This window comes from Argopecten irradians, chromosome 3, assembly GCF_041381155.1.
Source record: "Argopecten irradians isolate NY chromosome 3, Ai_NY, whole genome shotgun sequence".
Lineage (NCBI taxonomy): Eukaryota > Metazoa > Mollusca > Bivalvia > Pectinida > Pectinidae > Argopecten > Argopecten irradians.
Window position 1 is genome coordinate 21,996,332 of NC_091136.1, and position 17,256 is coordinate 22,013,587.

At 43.6% G+C, this 17,256-nt stretch overlaps 2 protein-coding genes across 4 annotated transcripts in view; one reads left to right on the forward strand and one right to left on the reverse strand.

The window, feature by feature from the left end:
* Positions 1-625: 625 nt before the first annotated feature.
* The window catches only part of LOC138317859 (uncharacterized), a 71,819-nt gene continuing 55,188 nt past the window's right edge, over positions 626-17,256 (reverse strand). For 2 of the 3 annotated variants that reach the window (XM_069259811.1, XM_069259810.1), the window contains 2 exons: positions 9,018-9,146; positions 626-2,280 (listed from right to left, as the gene is read on the reverse strand). In XM_069259811.1, coding sequence (XP_069115912.1) covers positions 1,029-2,093 — 1,065 coding nt within the window. In that variant the 5' untranslated portion in view covers positions 2,094-2,280; positions 9,018-9,146 and the 3' untranslated portion in view covers positions 626-1,028. Of the gene's footprint in view, positions 2,281-8,555; positions 8,727-9,017; positions 9,147-17,256 lie in introns of those variants that run through there. The other variant, XM_069259812.1, reaches the window with a different exon arrangement.
* LOC138319558 (mucin-2-like) lies at positions 2,379-16,620 on the forward strand. The gene is made up of 8 exons (XM_069262710.1): positions 2,379-2,383; positions 2,636-3,150; positions 5,738-6,502; positions 6,623-6,862; positions 12,721-13,881; positions 14,428-15,225; positions 15,376-16,226; positions 16,270-16,620. Exons 1-8 carry the CDS (start codon positions 2,379-2,381, stop codon positions 16,618-16,620), a joined length of 4,686 nt encoding a protein of 1,561 aa, XP_069118811.1.

The following is a 17,256-nucleotide window of genomic DNA, read 5'->3' on the forward strand; positions in this document are numbered from 1 at the left end:
ATCGTCCTATCGTAGCCTATAGAAAACAATTATAATTCATTGGAATAATCGACATTAGTTATGATTCTTGTGTGGTTATGTTTACATTGGAAATCAAGTTGACCAAAATAATATTGCATCGGTTCAAACAGAACACTAAAATTCAATTAGGAAAGTCCCTCCAAAAATCCCTTATTTGACATTGATTTTAAAGAGTGTTTAGGTAAAGATAAACGGTTGAGACCTGCAATTCACATATGATGATTGGCGTTTGAAAGTCTTTGACACCATAAAGTGACAGACCTTGATTACAATTTAGACTACATGTGTAGTTTGGGAACAAACCTTGCTAGTATGGCCAAGTAGCGTTACTAAGCCCCACCTCCTCCATAACTATTACTAAGCCCCATCCCTCCATTACTAAGCCCCACCCCTCCATTACTAAGCCTCATCCCTCCATTACTAAGCACCACCCCTCCATTACTAAGCTCAACCCCCACTACACCCCCCCTCCATACTAAACACCCCATTACTAAACACCACCCCTCCATACTAACACCAAACAGCCACCCCTCCACTACTAAGCCCCACCCCTCCATTACTAACCCCCTCCACTAACCCCCCTCCTTACTAAGCCCCACCCCTCATTACATTATCACAGTGATCTCTCTAATGCCATTCTCTTAAATATTACCTCAAAGCGTCAATCTGCCAGACATGCAGTGTATATATATATGCATATATTTACATCCCTTATGTGACCAATTCACATTCGTCTATAGAAAAACGACTGGCCAGTTATGTCTGGCCCTTATATCAAACATTGACATTCTGGGAGATATCCATCCAGTAGTACGGGTTCATATCTACCTGTCCTAATGTCCAAGTCTGGTGGTAGGGTTACAGGAAAATCGGACTATACCAAACATGTATAGACGTGTCTGAATGACAAGGACAAAAGGAATCTACAAACGACTCTCTCAGACAGTTTTCTATACCTTTCTAAAGATCACTGTATTGAAGGAATAAATACCTAAAGTCTACCTATGTCAGTGGAAAATCGCTTCATCATGATTACAAATTTCAGGTAAAAATATTTTAGGTAAAATAAATACTTTTCCACTATCGCCGACCCTAGACTCGTAACTCGCACAGTCTATCATTCCTTTCCAGACCGGGAGATTGGGCAGAAGTTTCTTTTTCCACATTTCAGCCTTGTTACACATAAATTTAATCCTCTTCAGTCCATTGGCCAATTGATGAACCGCCAAAATTGAACCCGACGCATCAACAACTTTAGCTCCTACTTCACGTGCGTACCAGATCAACCAGTTGTCCACCAGGGGGCGTCCTATTACAAGATCCGGTACGAATTCCCATGGAAACAGCTCATTGGTTATATAATAATCTCCGGCGAAGCCCCATGAGAGTTTCCCGTGTGGGGCTAATTTCTCTACATCTTTCGTTCCGTTAATAACTGGCTCCTGTAGCTTAGATATATTAACATCCACTCGTTTTCCTACGATAAGTAACGGCCCTTTGGAGAATTCGGGATTGCTAGCTACTGCTTCTAATGTTTTCACTAAGCCATCATTGAATACCAAATCAGCGTTCGCGTAGCCATAAAATTTGCTTCTCGCTTTGCCGATAACTTCCTGGAACATGGTCCGTAAAACGGGAGTACCAAAACAGGCAGTGCGCTCTATTTTCTGTACCTGCCAATTATGTTTTTTAGCGATGCTTTCCACTTCCGAATCGTTGGAATAGACAAGAGTCGTGACGCTGCGACTTAGTGAGGCCCAGTTTCGCAGGGCATTGTGGTACACCACCGGTTTCTGCATGGAAGGATTCCACGTGGTAAACAACGTCAACAGACTATCGTTGTTCACACGTGCTTCCCACGTGGCGTTGATGTATTTCTGGTAATCGAAGTCCAGCTCCACGTACTGTCTGTGGAAGAGATGGACAGACCTACAGGCCGTACATTTGAGGTTAAGGTCGGTCCACAGATTGATCAGACTCAGGACGACGGTTAGACCAATCAGACACAGCAGAAGTCGGCGCCATCTTGTTCTGGTGTAGGTCAGTCGTATAGGTATCATTTGCCAGGGCATTGTATACACTGACGAGACTGTCTCGGCATCCCGACTTATCTGTCTGTCTCAAAAACACTCGGGACCTACTCTCTAGGGCATAGGAGACAATAGATTTGGTTTTCTCACAAATCAAGGCGCACTACGCACGAATCAGCTTCGGTCAAAACTCTCCCTTTTTACCAAGATCCACACAACAATCGCCTACCTGAAACAGTAAACGGAATTCAGTATATCATCCAGTATTACAACAAATCTAATCAATTATTTTCTGATTACCACTCAGATGTAATATACATATGAATAATGAGGTAAGGCTCTGTACACAGTTTAACCGAGTTAGTGCTATTATTCAGGTGTATTGGGGATGGTAGAATCTAAAATACTAAATATAAATCAATGTTTTGTGTTCAAAATTAAAATAGGTATACGGACATTCGGTTGACAATGTAACATTTTTGATATAATCAAGGCCTCCCTACCCCAATCCCTGCCAGTGTGTCAGGCCTCCCTTCCCCAATCCCTGCCAGTGTGTCAGACCTCTCAACCCCAATCCCTGCCAGTGTGTCAGACCTCCCAACCCCAATCCCTGCCAGTGTGTCAGGCCTCCTTACCCCTATCCCTGCTAGTGTTTCAGGCCTCCTACCCCTATCCCTGCCAGTGTGTCAGGCCTCCCTACCCCAATCCCTGCCAGTGTCAGGCCTCCCTACCCAATCCCTGCCAGTGTGTCAGGCCTCCCTACCCCAATCCCTGCCAGTGTGTCAGGCCTCCCTACCCCAATCCCTGCCAGTGTGTCAGGCCTCCCTACCCCAATCCCTGCCAGTGTGTCAGGCCTCCCTACCCCATCCCTCCTTTCAGGCCTCCCTACCCCAATCCCTGCCAGTGTGTCAGGCCTCCCTACCCTATCCCTGCCAGTGTGTCAGGCCTCCTACCCCTATCCCTGCCAGTGTGTCAGGCCTTCCGACCTCAATCCCTGCCAGTGTGTCTGGCCTCCCTACCCCAATCCCTGCCAGTGTGTCAGGCCTCCCTACCCCAATCCCTGCCAGTGTGTCAGGCCTCCCTACCCCAATCCCTGCCAGTGTGTCAGGCCTCTCTACCCCAATCCCTGTCAGTGTATATGTACATAAACCAATAACATATATCAGATGGACTACAGATTGTGAATTAAGGTCACAGCTCTGTAATTTGGTCTATAAATGATAACGTCTACTTTGCGTCCAGAATGACCCCATACATATATGGCTTATCACTACACTCTCATGAGGGAAATTGCTTCTAGATGAAATTAGAGTATGGTTGTGTCCTTACACCAGACTACCATTTCCGATCGATAATCATGCTCTTCCCAATATCCTGGCGAGTGCAGCAGTCTACCTTAATTGTACCGACATTTGCTTTCATAACTTAGCGGCTAAAAGACAAACTGTCATCAAATATGCCTATCCAACGAAGCAATATATCGGCAAGAAGACAAAACGCTTCAAAATGTCAAAATGGAGTCAAGAGAGACACAATATAAACTATCGGTTAAAGTAAGAACGTGTAAATCGGTGTACTACAGACAAACTAGGGCCAAGTATATGCCTTTTATACAGTCTATGTATAATTTCAAAAGGATATACGTTAGGCACTGACAAGAAATACATTGACGCAATTTGAATTCTCAATTTTGAAACTCAAGTACACATATCCCCCATGATATTAACGCCACGCAAGGGCACCACACACTGTAAGACTAACTAATGTATCAACATGTCTTAAACCACTTAAATAACATTCACACTGCACATTCGAGTTCCCTATTAATACACATGTGTCTCCCAAATTTTGTCTTTCACTTCTGTATCCTACTGTAACACTATAAAGTCCAGAAGTTCTTGTTCGTTGTGATATAGTCAAATAAATTGACCAATCTCTGGACGTGACTGTCATGTGAGCTTCAGTTCGGTAGGGAACCGTCGACCATCAACGTCATATCACTTTAAGGCCCACTACCTTTCCGGAGCAAAATTTAAAGGTTTCTTAAAAACATTAATAACAAAAGAAAATATATATCGATGGCTTAAGATAAGGTTACAACACCAAACATATGCAAGATTTCCTGTCTAATGTACGATAACAGTGGAGATTCATTTCCCTGTTTTGCCGTCTGGCGCAGTGATAGTCAACTACCGCGCGGCATTTAGGACGACGGCGGGAAACATAAAACGACCCGCGTTATGAAAATTAACATTTTATTTATTCTAATTAAACAGTTCTGAAGGTGATGATAAGTGTGCTAGTAAACGTATAGTTAATAACTTATGCGACTCTACAAAATTATTGATCTCGTTTTACATTCCTATTTTAAAAATTAAAAGCCGTTTCGGAAAGGTAGTGGCCCTTTAAAGAATGAAGTAATTATCATCACCATGGTATCAATGAAGGTCGACAATTTGTCACCAGTACCTGTCAGCCAATCGACTGTATCAGGGTAATAAAGCGCGGTCGTTCAAAACACGTACGCACTGAGGTTTCCAAGAAGTTCGTTTTTTTAATTTTGCACTACCAAGCCTAAGTTTATAAATTGTATCAAATTATCAACTAATTAGTTAGATTTATCTCCCATAAGGAGAGTTCCAGGAAAGGTGCAGCTATGGTATTTCTAACAAGTCTGATATTACAACTTAATCATCTACAAAGTAAATTACAAATTGACGGAGCCGAGGTTTCTTTCACTGGATATCCTTGTAATGATTAATTTTACGACGCGACAGAAACATTTTAACGTTAATTAGTTAGACTTATAAGATAAGGAATCAATGAATCATTATTTACTTAACACAACAAAACATAAACAGTAATAACATTGAGATGCCTGGCAACATCACTGCAGGAGATTATACAACAGAGGGTCCCTACACAATGGCTACTGAAGCCCTACAGAAATCCATTTACCTCATCACAACTTACAGCAACAAAAATAAATAAAATTGTTGTCCACGTGGGCGAGAGATGAAGTGACATTTTCTAAATGCATTGGGAAGGACTTAAATGTAAATAAAGGTTGACTGACAGCGTCTTGTTTAGATTTTTTAGATTTACATGTTTATTATGTATAAAGAAACCTTTAGGTTGATATATAACACATGGAATGTTAGGAGGTCCAAAATATACAAACATACTTCCGCTAATAAGAATTATTTTAAGTAATATATAGACTCCAATGGTCAGAGTAAACGTTTAGTCAGCTCACACCAAACACGTCGGACACTTGCTAATGTTTGACAACATTACACCAAGTCGAGTAAAGACTAGGACAAGGCAGTATACGTGAACACGAGTTACATGAGGACATGATTGGTATCCATAGAAATAGACACGACAAGACGGACAATGCTAAGGTATAGAAATATACAACGTTATATCATTCAGTTAAAACCAAGACAATTCTTAGAAGTGCTAACTATTTATACCTTGCATATTGCAATAGACGTTCTAGTTTAGTCAACAGTGTAAAAATAGGGTACAAGTTACAGAATTAGTACAACAGGTACCGGTTAAAACAGATAACAATTTACAGAATTAGTACAACAGGTACCGGTTATAACGGGGTGCAAGTTACAGAATTAGTACAACAGGTACCGGTTATAACGGGGTACAAGTTAAAGACTTAGCGCCAACAGGTACCGGTTATAACGGGGTACAAGTTACAGATTTAGCACCAACAGGTACCGGTTATAACGGGGTACAAGTTACAGACTTAGCACCAACAGGTACCGGTTATAACGGGGTACAAGTTACAGACTTAGCACCAACAGGTACCGGTTATAACGGGGTACAAGTTACAGACTTAGCACCAACAGGTACCGGTTATAACGGGGTACAAGTTACAGACTTAGCACCAACAGGTACCGGTTATAACGGGGTACAAATTACAGACTTAACACCAACAGGTACCGGTTATAACGGGGTATACGTTACAGACTTTGCACCAACAGGTACCGGTTATAACGGGGTATACGTTACAAACTTAGCACCAACAGGTACCGGTTATAACGGGGTATACGTTACAGACTTAGCACCAACAGGTACCGGTTATAACGGGGTACAAGTTACAGACTTAACACCAACAGGTACCGGTTATAACGGGGTACAAGTTACAGACTTAGCACCAACAGGTACCGGTTATAACGGGGTACAAGTTACAGACTTAGCACCAACAGGTACCGGTTATAACGGGGTACAAGTTACAGACTTAGCACCAACAGGTACCGGTTATAACGGGGTACAAATTACAGACTTATCACCAACAGGTACCGGTTACAACGCGGTACCAATTACAGACTTATCACCAACAGGTACCGGTTATAACGGGGTACAAATTACAGACTTAACACCAACAGGTACCGGTTATAACGGGGTATACGTTACAGACTTAGCACCAACAGGTACCGGTTATAACGGGGTACAAATTACAGACTAAGCACCAACAGGTACCGGTTATAACGGGGTACAAGTTACAGACTTAGCACCAACAGGTACCGGTTATAACGGGGTATACGTTACAGACTTAGCACCAACAGGTACCGGTTATAACGGGGTACAAATTACAGACTTAACACCAACAGGTACCGGTTATAACGGGGTACAAGTTACAGACTTAGCACCAACAGGTACCGGTTATAACGGGGTATACGTTACAGATTTAGCACCAACAGGTACCGGTTATAACGGGGTACAAGTTACAGACTTAGCACCAACAGGTACCGGTTATAACGGGGTACAAGTTACATACTTAGCACCAACAGGTACCGGTTATAACGGGGTACAAGTTAGATACTTAGCTCCAACAGGTACCGGTTATAACGGGGTACAAGTTAGATACTTAGCTCCAACAGGTACCGGTTATAACGGGGTACAAGTTAGATACTTAGCTCCAACAGGTACCGGTTATAACGGGGTACAAGTTAGATACTTAACTCCAACAGGTACCGGTTATAACGGGGTACAAGTTAGATACTTAGCTCCAACAGGTACCGGTTATAACGGGGTACAAGTTACAGATCAAAACATCGCTGATTACATATATTATCTTGACCTGAAGCTGTCTTAAATAGTATATCATCTTAATTTCTGACTATACGTATTTTATAGCAACAGCTACAGTGTACTTATATAGTTCCAAACTAAATATCAAATGATACTCTCAAACATAAATGTATTGTTTGGATAGGTGTCAAAATCAGACCAATTCTGTAACATATTAATAGTTTACTAACCCCTGGGCAGCAGTGTATGTCCTGTCAAACTCCGTGCGTGCACTCTATCTTATTTTCTATTTTTGCCAACAAACAAAACAATACAATAGCGGACCAGCGTGTACCTAAGACATAAAACAGCTATAAATCAAAATCGACCAAACCATGTGACTTGCAGTGTGTCCATATTTAGCCCTTAGCTACCACGTGATTGCCAACCTGCCATATTAACATCCGGGCATGTAACTGCTGGCTAAACAACCAACAGAATCCTAAACACCTGTCTCTACTGATTGATTAGTAATTACAGGTATGCTGCATTGTCTGTCTGCCAACAGGTGCTGATGACAGGCGCGGCTTTACTATTATATGGTACATGCACCTTCCTTATAATGCGTTTTACTATACCATGCTACCACATTAGCTTTATTAGGAGATACATGTATACGTACATGTACATAGTACATATGAACGTTTATTTACATGTGCTATATACATATATATATAATGAAAGTCAACGACCTTCCACAAGTACTTTTGCCATTCTTGAAGGCTCTTCAGGAATATAAATATATATGAATATTATGCATATATATTCATTTTTACTGCACGCCATCGTATAATTTAAGCCCGGGTGTATCGATGAGTGTAACTCCCACCCCTTCCCCCTCTAAAAGTTGGCAGTAAATCCCGAGAATAGGCTAGGGGTAGCATTGTTACGCGCGTTCTGTACATGTATATGGTGTTTGGGTCCATATATTTTTCAGACCTACTTATATATATGTAACAAGATATATTCCACAATTGTAAGGCTATAAGGCAAGAATACATGTACTTGTTCGCTAGACAACCAAATGGAATGAATAGCTACTGTCTCGGTTACTTATACATGTACACTGTATGTACATGGAAAATGCAGAACAGGGTATCGTTCGGAGAAACAGTGACATTCTAATAATGAAGATATAATTTCAGGAAACCATTTAAGATCTTTAGAGGTAGGGAGCTAGCTACATGTAGAGAGACACACATAATATAAACAGAGAAATGTATCAAACCTTCTCGTAATAATATAATATATAGTATATAATATCGTAATAATATAATATAGTATAGTATATAATATCGTAATAATATAATATCGTATAGTATATAATATCGTAATAATATAATATCGTTTAGTATAATATCGTTCAATATAGTATAGTATAATATAGTATATAGTATAATATCGTAATCTTACTTAATTCTTCTGTTTTGTCCAAATTCTTCAAATGTCTTATTAATAGCCGATGTCCTTCAATTTCACATGTACATGTATGTACAGTATAATCTCACTAGTTTATTAGAAATGCATTTACATATTTTTAACACTTGCCGTTGCCTAATTTTGTGGAAATTAATACAATAGGGATGATATGTAAATAGTAAGTTAAGTATCATTATAATGGCCGATTAGATATCCATTACATTAGTTATAATGGTTATCATATTATCTTCTTCCGTCTTATACACATGTACATTAATGTATATTGAATTTTTTATATCTAGATTATGATTACATTTTACAGTACAATACGAGATAACTAATCCGCGATAAGGAAGCGTAAAATAGTACAATTAACAGGAAAATTATTACTTTAGCTAATTATTCGAGTTAAATTCCTTACAATGCACGCCTTCAAATCCACAATATCAACTATACCTTTGCGCTGTAATGGCGGTGTTTCCGGTTCTGTCTCCGTGGAAACGTTGTCTGTATATCGTGACGTGCCTCTGCCACCTCGACTGTTTACTGACCGTGCAAGGTATGCATACCTGGTGTCACCTTCACCTGCAGGCAGGTAAAATATAGAACAGGTAAATATGGACATGTCTATTAAAGCACTGAATACCTGGCAGTAAAGGACAAACTTGTATATCGTACGTCTGTCTGAGTTTTATATTGAGAACACTTAATGTCTTTTCACTGAATCAATTTTTTAGATGTGTAAAATTCTCTAGCGGCTTAAAAGGAGATTATAGGTTGATTTTCAGCAATAACAAGCACTATTTAGGAGAACCACGTGACCAATAAATGGCTACGTACTTTGTTATAGGGCGATGCTAACCCACTGTTTTACATACGAGTGTCTTGTATCACCATCAGTGGTGCGATTTAAAGCTTAACGATATAAAATGTCGTTTTATTTCGTTAAGGTCGGACATACAGCGATTGTATACTGTGTGAACACTACATGTGTAACACTGGTTCTATTGTGTCACAATGCTGGCAGTCTTTCCTGTAAGGACACACAAAAAGTATATTGAGTCCAGACCGTAGTTTGAACCCAAGACCCTTCCGATACTACATGTAGAACGAGTTCTATATGAAGCTACACCCTACAAATCACCAGGATCAGTCCAAATCTGCCACTTACAGAATATTAAAGTGAATAGTCGGGCACAGAAAACCAGTCTAAATGCGTTCATTGGCCTTCCAAAAGTTCTCACATATTAAAACGACGGTCAAGTTCTGCTTAGTTTCCCAGTTCTGACCATTAAAGTAAAGAAAAGTTGAAAGCATTGAAAGCGAGGCTGTGTGGAAATGTAACCACGGACATAGTGAGCCGGGAGGACGTTTTAGAATTCCCATACTTTAAATTAATTTCTTCGTACGCAGACAGATTTTGACGAGAGATTTTATTTTTCCATTTCATAAGAAATTATACTGGATACATTCACACCATTTTTACCGACTTTAGCCATCCTTGCCCGACTGTTCACTTTAACGAACAGTTTAATAGGACCAAAGTCTTGACTGTATGACTGTGTGCAATTTTCTTTGCTTGGATTTTCCTAACGAAGCAAATTTAAAATTCAGTTCAATTAGATTTTTCAAATCTTATAATCACTACAATCATGGTTTCCATAGCAACTAATCAACCCTCCCGTTGACGCTCCGCACTTACTTTACACAGTGCATACCTACAAATACCTGTGACATCAACTGCACCATTTAAAAAGACCATTCTAGATCTCCGATGCATAAACCATAGCTTACAAACACAATACATTAAGCGATTCATCAACCTTAGATGAACGTGCATGCTCATGTTTTACCTACATTGACCACCACGTACAGTCGAACTCTCGCCCCAGTCATTGATTTGCCGTCAGTCTGACTTTCTTAGCCAGATAAGTGTCAGGCTGCATTAGCCATTGTGTCGTTATTTTGTAACGATTTACAAGCCGGTTAATCCTCCTTAAAAGAGTTCATAAGTGACCTAAGAATTCCGGGAAATGACAGTGTTGACTTTACGTTTAGCCATATATTGGCGATATCCGGCTGTAGAGGTAATTTGGACTGATGGAGCTACATGTGCCAGTATCTTAATTCTATCGAACATACGTGTAATGTTGTTCTTTTTAAACCCGCGTCATTAAAAGGTGATCGGGGTATACATTGTATGTTATTTAGACTGTTATATTTCCACTGATTGATTACTGTTTATGTACTTGTAATGATTAAAGAGGGGTGTATGGAAGACATATAAAACAAATCTGACTAATATAGTATATTTGTTTAATCATGTCTATATCGCATTCGGCTACAATACCGGATATTCTGTGGGAGGAATTTTCCGCTATATATGTACGTATTTGCTAATATAGGTTTGTGACGTCATAGTTGGTCTATCCTTATTAATGATTCGGTGAATAACCCATAATAATCAGCAGATAGAAAAAAGTCAAATATTGCATACAGTGGCGCTTGTTGAAACAAGAGGCCCATAGGCCTTAGCAGTCACCTGAGTTCGGATTCAGACATATAAACACTAATCGGACCATCAGACCACTGAAATCTTACATTGATTCTTCAAATTTGAGTTTTAAATCGATGAAGAGTATTTGGTTCCATCAAATCTGTGAATTCAAAAGAAGATTTTTTTTATTTTAGTCATTTTGACCGCGTTTGGCCCCGTCCCCTGGTCCCTGGGGGTCAGCTAAAACGTATATGGATTTGTTAAAATGCTATATCTCAGGGTAATAATTCTAACCAAGTTTGACATATTTCCTATGAAAATTGAGCAAATAATGCTCATTAAAGTGTTTTCTTATATACATGTAATTTGATCGCCTCCCCAGGGTAAAATCTGATATCCCATGCAGGGCTATGGAATTCACATTTTTTGCAAAGAGCTTAAGACCTTTTAACCTACGAAGAGTATCTGGTTCCGAACTTTTAAACTATGAAGAGTATCTGGTTCAATCAAATCTGTGAATTCAGAAAAAGATTTTTAAAATATCATTTTGACCCCTTTTAGCCCCGCCCCTCTGCCCCGGGGGTCGGGTAGGCCAATAATGATATGATTTTGAAATGCTAGAAGATTTTTGAAGTTTTCGCCAATTTGATCCATTTTGGCCCCACCCATCAGGCCCATGGGGGGAGGGCCGGGGCCATATAATTCCCAATTTTGTTTGATCTTTGGCCATGAAGGTTTCTGCAAAATTTCAACAAATTTGGCTCAGCGGGTTTGAAGAATAAGACAAAAACGTAAATTGTTTATCGCCAATCGACGGACGACGCACCACGTCCGACAAAGGGCGATTTGAATAGGTCACTTGAGACTTCGTCTCAGATGACCTAAAATGCCGAATCCAAAAGATCGGACCTCTGGGTCAACCAAAATCTTTAGTTCCAACATGGCCACAGATAATCCATATCTTTGGTTCTTGATGACAATTCAATGACATTTGGCAACAAAGACCATTTTCAGACACTTTTTTAAGCGGCATGGGTTAATATGTCGTTTATAATTTGTTTACCATACCCACTTTCTAATGACACTGAGAACTATTGTTTACTCGATATTGTTTGCCCTCGACAGAGGTGGGCGAAATATTTGTAGAAATACAAATATAAAGACAGGTCATAATTATTACATTGTGAAATAAAACAATACTAACGTTTACCATAAACAGGCCGACGAAAAGAAAACTTGTTGGTCTCAGAAAATACATTCACCATTCAATTCAATTCGTTTCTACAAATTAGTACCGTACGTGGTAATCAATATAAGAACCAATATGAACGAGTTCCAATGAATTATAAACAATATGTTTGTACAATGACCCTAATTCGCGAAGAAATACCTATAAAATGTAGATACACGGTACTACACGCTGAGACCCCCACCAACCCGCCATTACCACCCACCAAGTTCCGAGTACACACTGAGACCCCCACCAACCCGCCATTACCACCCACCAAGTTCCGAGTACACACTGAGACCCCCACCAACCCGCCATTACCACCCACCAAGTTCCGAGTACACGCTGAGACCCCCACCAACCCGCAATTACCATCCACCAAGTTCCGAGTACACGCTGAGACCCCCACCAACCCGTCATTACCACCCACCAAGTTCCGAGTACACAGAGACCCCCACCAACCCGCCATTACCACCCACCAAGTTCCGAGTACACGCTGAGACCCCCACCAACCCGCCATTACCACCCACCAAGTTCCGAGTACATACTGAGACCCCCACCAACCCGCCATTACCACCCACCAAGTTCCGAGTACACACTGAGACCCCCACCAACCCGCCATTACCACCCACCAAGTTCCGAGTACACACTGAGACCCCCACCAACCCGCCATTACCACCCACCAAGTTCCGAGTACACACTGAGACCCCCACCAACCCGCCATTACCACCCACCAAGTTCCGAGTACACGCTGAGACCCCCACCAACCCGCCATTACCATCCACCAAGTTCCGAGTACACGCTGAGACCCCCACCAACCCGTCATTACCACCCACCTAAGTTCCGAGTACACACTGAGACCCCCACCAACCCGCCATTACCATCCACCAAGTTCCGAGTACACGCTGAGACCCCCACTAACCCGTCATTACCACCCACCAAGTTCCGAGTATACACTGAGACCCCCACCAACCCGCCATTACCACCCACCAAGTTCCGAGTACACGCTGAGACCCCCACCAACCCGTTATTACCACCCACCAAGTTCCGAGTACACACTGAGACCCCCACCAACCCGCCATTACCACCCACCAAGTTCCGAGTACACACTGAGACCCCCACCAACCCGTCATTACCACCCACCAAGTTCCGAGTACACACTGAGACCCCCACCAACCCGTCATTACCACCCACTAAGTTTCGAGTACACACTGAGACCCCCACCAACCCACCAAGTTCCGAGTACACACTGAGACCCCCACTAACCCGCCATTACCATCCACCAAGTTCCGAGTACACACTGAGACCCCCACCAACCCGCCATTACCATCCACCAAGTTCCGAGTACACGCTGAGACCTCCACCAACCCGTCATTACCACCCACAAAGTTCCGAGTACACAGAGACCCCCACTAACCCGCCATTACCAACCACCAAGTTCCGAGTACACGCTGAGACCCCCACCAACCCGCCATTACCATCCACCAAGTTCCGAGTACACGCTGAGACCCCCACCAACCCGTCATTACCACCCACCAAGTTCCGAGTATACAGAGACCCCCACCAACCCGCCATTACCACCCACCAAGTTCCGAGTACACACTGAAACCCCCACCAACCCGCCATTACCACCCACCAAGTTCCGAGTACACGCTGAGACCCCCACCAACCCGCCATTACCACCCTACAAGTTCCGAGTACACACGCTTATACCCCCACCAACCCGCCATTACCACCCACCAAGTTCCGAGTACACGCTGAGATCCCCACCAACCCGTTTATTACCACCCACCAAGTTCCGAGTACACACTGAGACCCCCACCAACCCGCCATTACCACCCACCAAGTTCCGAGTACACACTGAGACCCCCACCAACTCGTCATTACCACCCACCAAGTTCCGAGTACACACTGAGACCCCACCAACACCCATCAATACCACCCACTAAGTTTCGAGTACACACTGAGACCCCCACCAACCCACCAAGTTCCGAGTACACACTGAGACCCCCACTAACCCGCCATTACCATCCACCAAGTTCCGAGTACACACTGAGACCCCCACCAACCCGCCATTACCATCCACCAAGTTCCGAGTACACGCTGAGACCTCCACCAACCCGTCATTACCACCCACAAAGTTCCGAGTACACAGAGACCCCCACCAACCCGCCATTACCAACCACCAAGTTCCGAGTACACGCTGAGACCCCCACCAACCCGCCATTACCATCCACCAAGTTCCGAGTACACGCTGAGACCCCCACCAACCCGTCATTACCACCCACCAAGTTCCGAGTATACAGAGACCCCCACCAACCCGCCATTACCACCCACCAAGTTCCGAGTACACACTGAAACCCCCACCAACCCGCCATTACCACCCACCAAGTTCCGAGTACACGCTGAGACCCCCACCAACCCGCCATTACCACCCTACAAGTTCCGAGTACACGCTTATACCCCCACCAACCCGCCATTACCACCCACCAAGTTCCGAGTACACGCTGAGACCTCCACCAACCCGTCATTACCACCCACAAAGTTCCGAGTACACAGAGACCCCACCAACACGCCATTACCAACCACCAAGTTCCGAGTACACAGAGACCCCCACCAACCCGTCATTACCACCCACCAAGTTCCGAGTATACCGAGACCCCCACCAACCCGCCATTACCACCCACCAAGTTCCGAGTACACGCTGAGATCCCCACCAACCCGTTATTACCACCCACCAAGTTCCGAGTACACACTGAGACCCCCCACCAACCCGCCATTACCACCCACCAAGTTCCGAGTACACACTGAGACCCCCACCAACTCGTCATTACCACCCACCAAGTTCCGAGTACACACTGAGACCCCACCAACCCATCAATACCACCCACTAAGTTTCGAGTACACACTGAGACCCCCACCAACCCACCAAGTTCCGAGTACACACTGAGACCCCCATCAACCCGTTATTACCACCCACCAAGTTCCGAGTACACACTGAGACCCCCACCAACCCGCCATTACCACCCACCAAGTTCCGAGTAGTACACGCTGAGACCTCCACCAACCCGTCATTACCACCCACAAAGTTCCGAGTACACAGAGACCCCCACTAACCCGCCATTACCAACCACCAAGTTCCGAGTACACGCTGAGACCCCCACCAACCCGCCATTACCATCCACCAAGTTCCGAGTACACGCTGAGACCCCCACCAACCCGTCATTACCACCCACCAAGTTCCGAGTATACAGAGACCCCCACCAACCCGCCATTACCACCCACCAAGTTCCGAGTACACACTGAAACCCCCACCAACCCGCCATTACCACCCACCAAGTTCCGAGTACACGCTGAGACCCCCACCAACCCGCCATTACCACCCTACAAGTTCCGAGTACACGCTTATACCCCCACCAACCCGCCATTACCACCCACCAAGTTCCGAGTACACGCTGAGATCCCCACCAACCCGTTATTACCACCCACCAAGTTCCGAGTACACACTGAGACCCCCACCAACCCGCCATTACCACCCACCAAGTTCCGAGTACACACTGAGACCCCCACCAACCCGCCATTACCATCCACCAAGTTTCGAGTACACGCTGAGACCCCCACCAACCCGCCATTACCACCCACCAAGTTCCGAGTACACGCTTATACCCCCACCAACCCGTTATTACCACCCACCAAGTTCGAGTACACGCTGAGATCCCCACCAACCCGTTATTACCACCCACCAAGTTCCGAGTACACACTGAGACCCCCACCAACCCGCCATTACCACCCACCAAGTTCCGAGTACACACTGAGACCCCCACCAACTCGTCATTACCACCCACCAAGTTCCGAGTACACACTGAGACCCCCACCAACCCGTCATTACCACCCACTAAGTTCCGAGTACACACTGAGACCCCACCACCACCAAGTTCGAGTACACACTGAGACCCCACCAACCGCCATTACCATCCACCAAGTTCCGAGTACACACTGAGACCCCCACCAACCCGCCATTACCATCCACCAAGTTCCGAGTACACACTGAGACCCCCACCAACCCGTCATTACCACCCACCAAGTTCCGAGTACACACTGAGACCCCCACCAACCCGCCATTACCATCCACCAAGTTCCGAGTACACACTGAGACCCCCACCAACCCGTCATTACCACCCACCAAGTTCCGAGTACACACTGAGACCCCCACCAACCCGCCATTACCACCCACCAAGTTCCGAGTACACACTGAGACCCCCACCAACCCGCCATTACCATCCACCGAGTTCCGACACACACTGAGACCCCCACCAACCGTCGCGCTGTACTAACCTTGATCATATAATCTAATAGACTCTCACCACTATTGTAATTATTGATTACTACAATTTATTTCCGTTACTTCATTTCGAAAACGTGTCACTCAGCCTTAATTACTATTCATGGGTTCTCCTAATTGTCAATAATTGGTTATAATTTGATATTTGCTTGTAGACGCATTGCACTTTTCCACGGACACATGCTGAATACACATTATTATGTGATCAAAATGCACAAGATGTTAATTGCAATTCGAGTTACGGAATCTGAAATGAATTATTTCTTCAGTTCCCGTATGCAAAGTGATTCATTTAAACGTATTTCATTATCTAAATGTCGAAGGAAGAATTCAAACTGTGATATTTGATAGTGATGTTAATTTCATTTTTTTCACGTCCGTTTGATGTGCCTTCCTTCGCCTCACTCGAATAGAAATGTGCTAATGTTCTGTAAGATGTACAAGATCACCGCTACACCTGTAAGTACGATACGTATTTATATATTTAAGTTGAAATTTAAAGGAAAATTGGCATTTTTTATGCCTCATTTATACGCATTCGCGTGGAAAAAACCCCACAATTTATGTGGTTTTAATTGTAAACGACATTGAGGTCATTAATAGCCCTATAAACTTACGTATAAACGAT

Bases quoted from the DNA above. Each gene is read 5' to 3' on its own strand.
- LOC138319558 (XM_069262710.1), top strand. The intron at 6,503-6,622 runs GTACCGGTTATA...TATACGTTACAG, and splicing joins TACAGACTTAGCACCAACAG to ACTTAGCACCAACAGGTACC. The intron at 13,882-14,427 runs GTACACACTGAA...CCACCCACAAAG, and splicing joins TACCACCCACCAAGTTCCGA to TTCCGAGTACACAGAGACCC.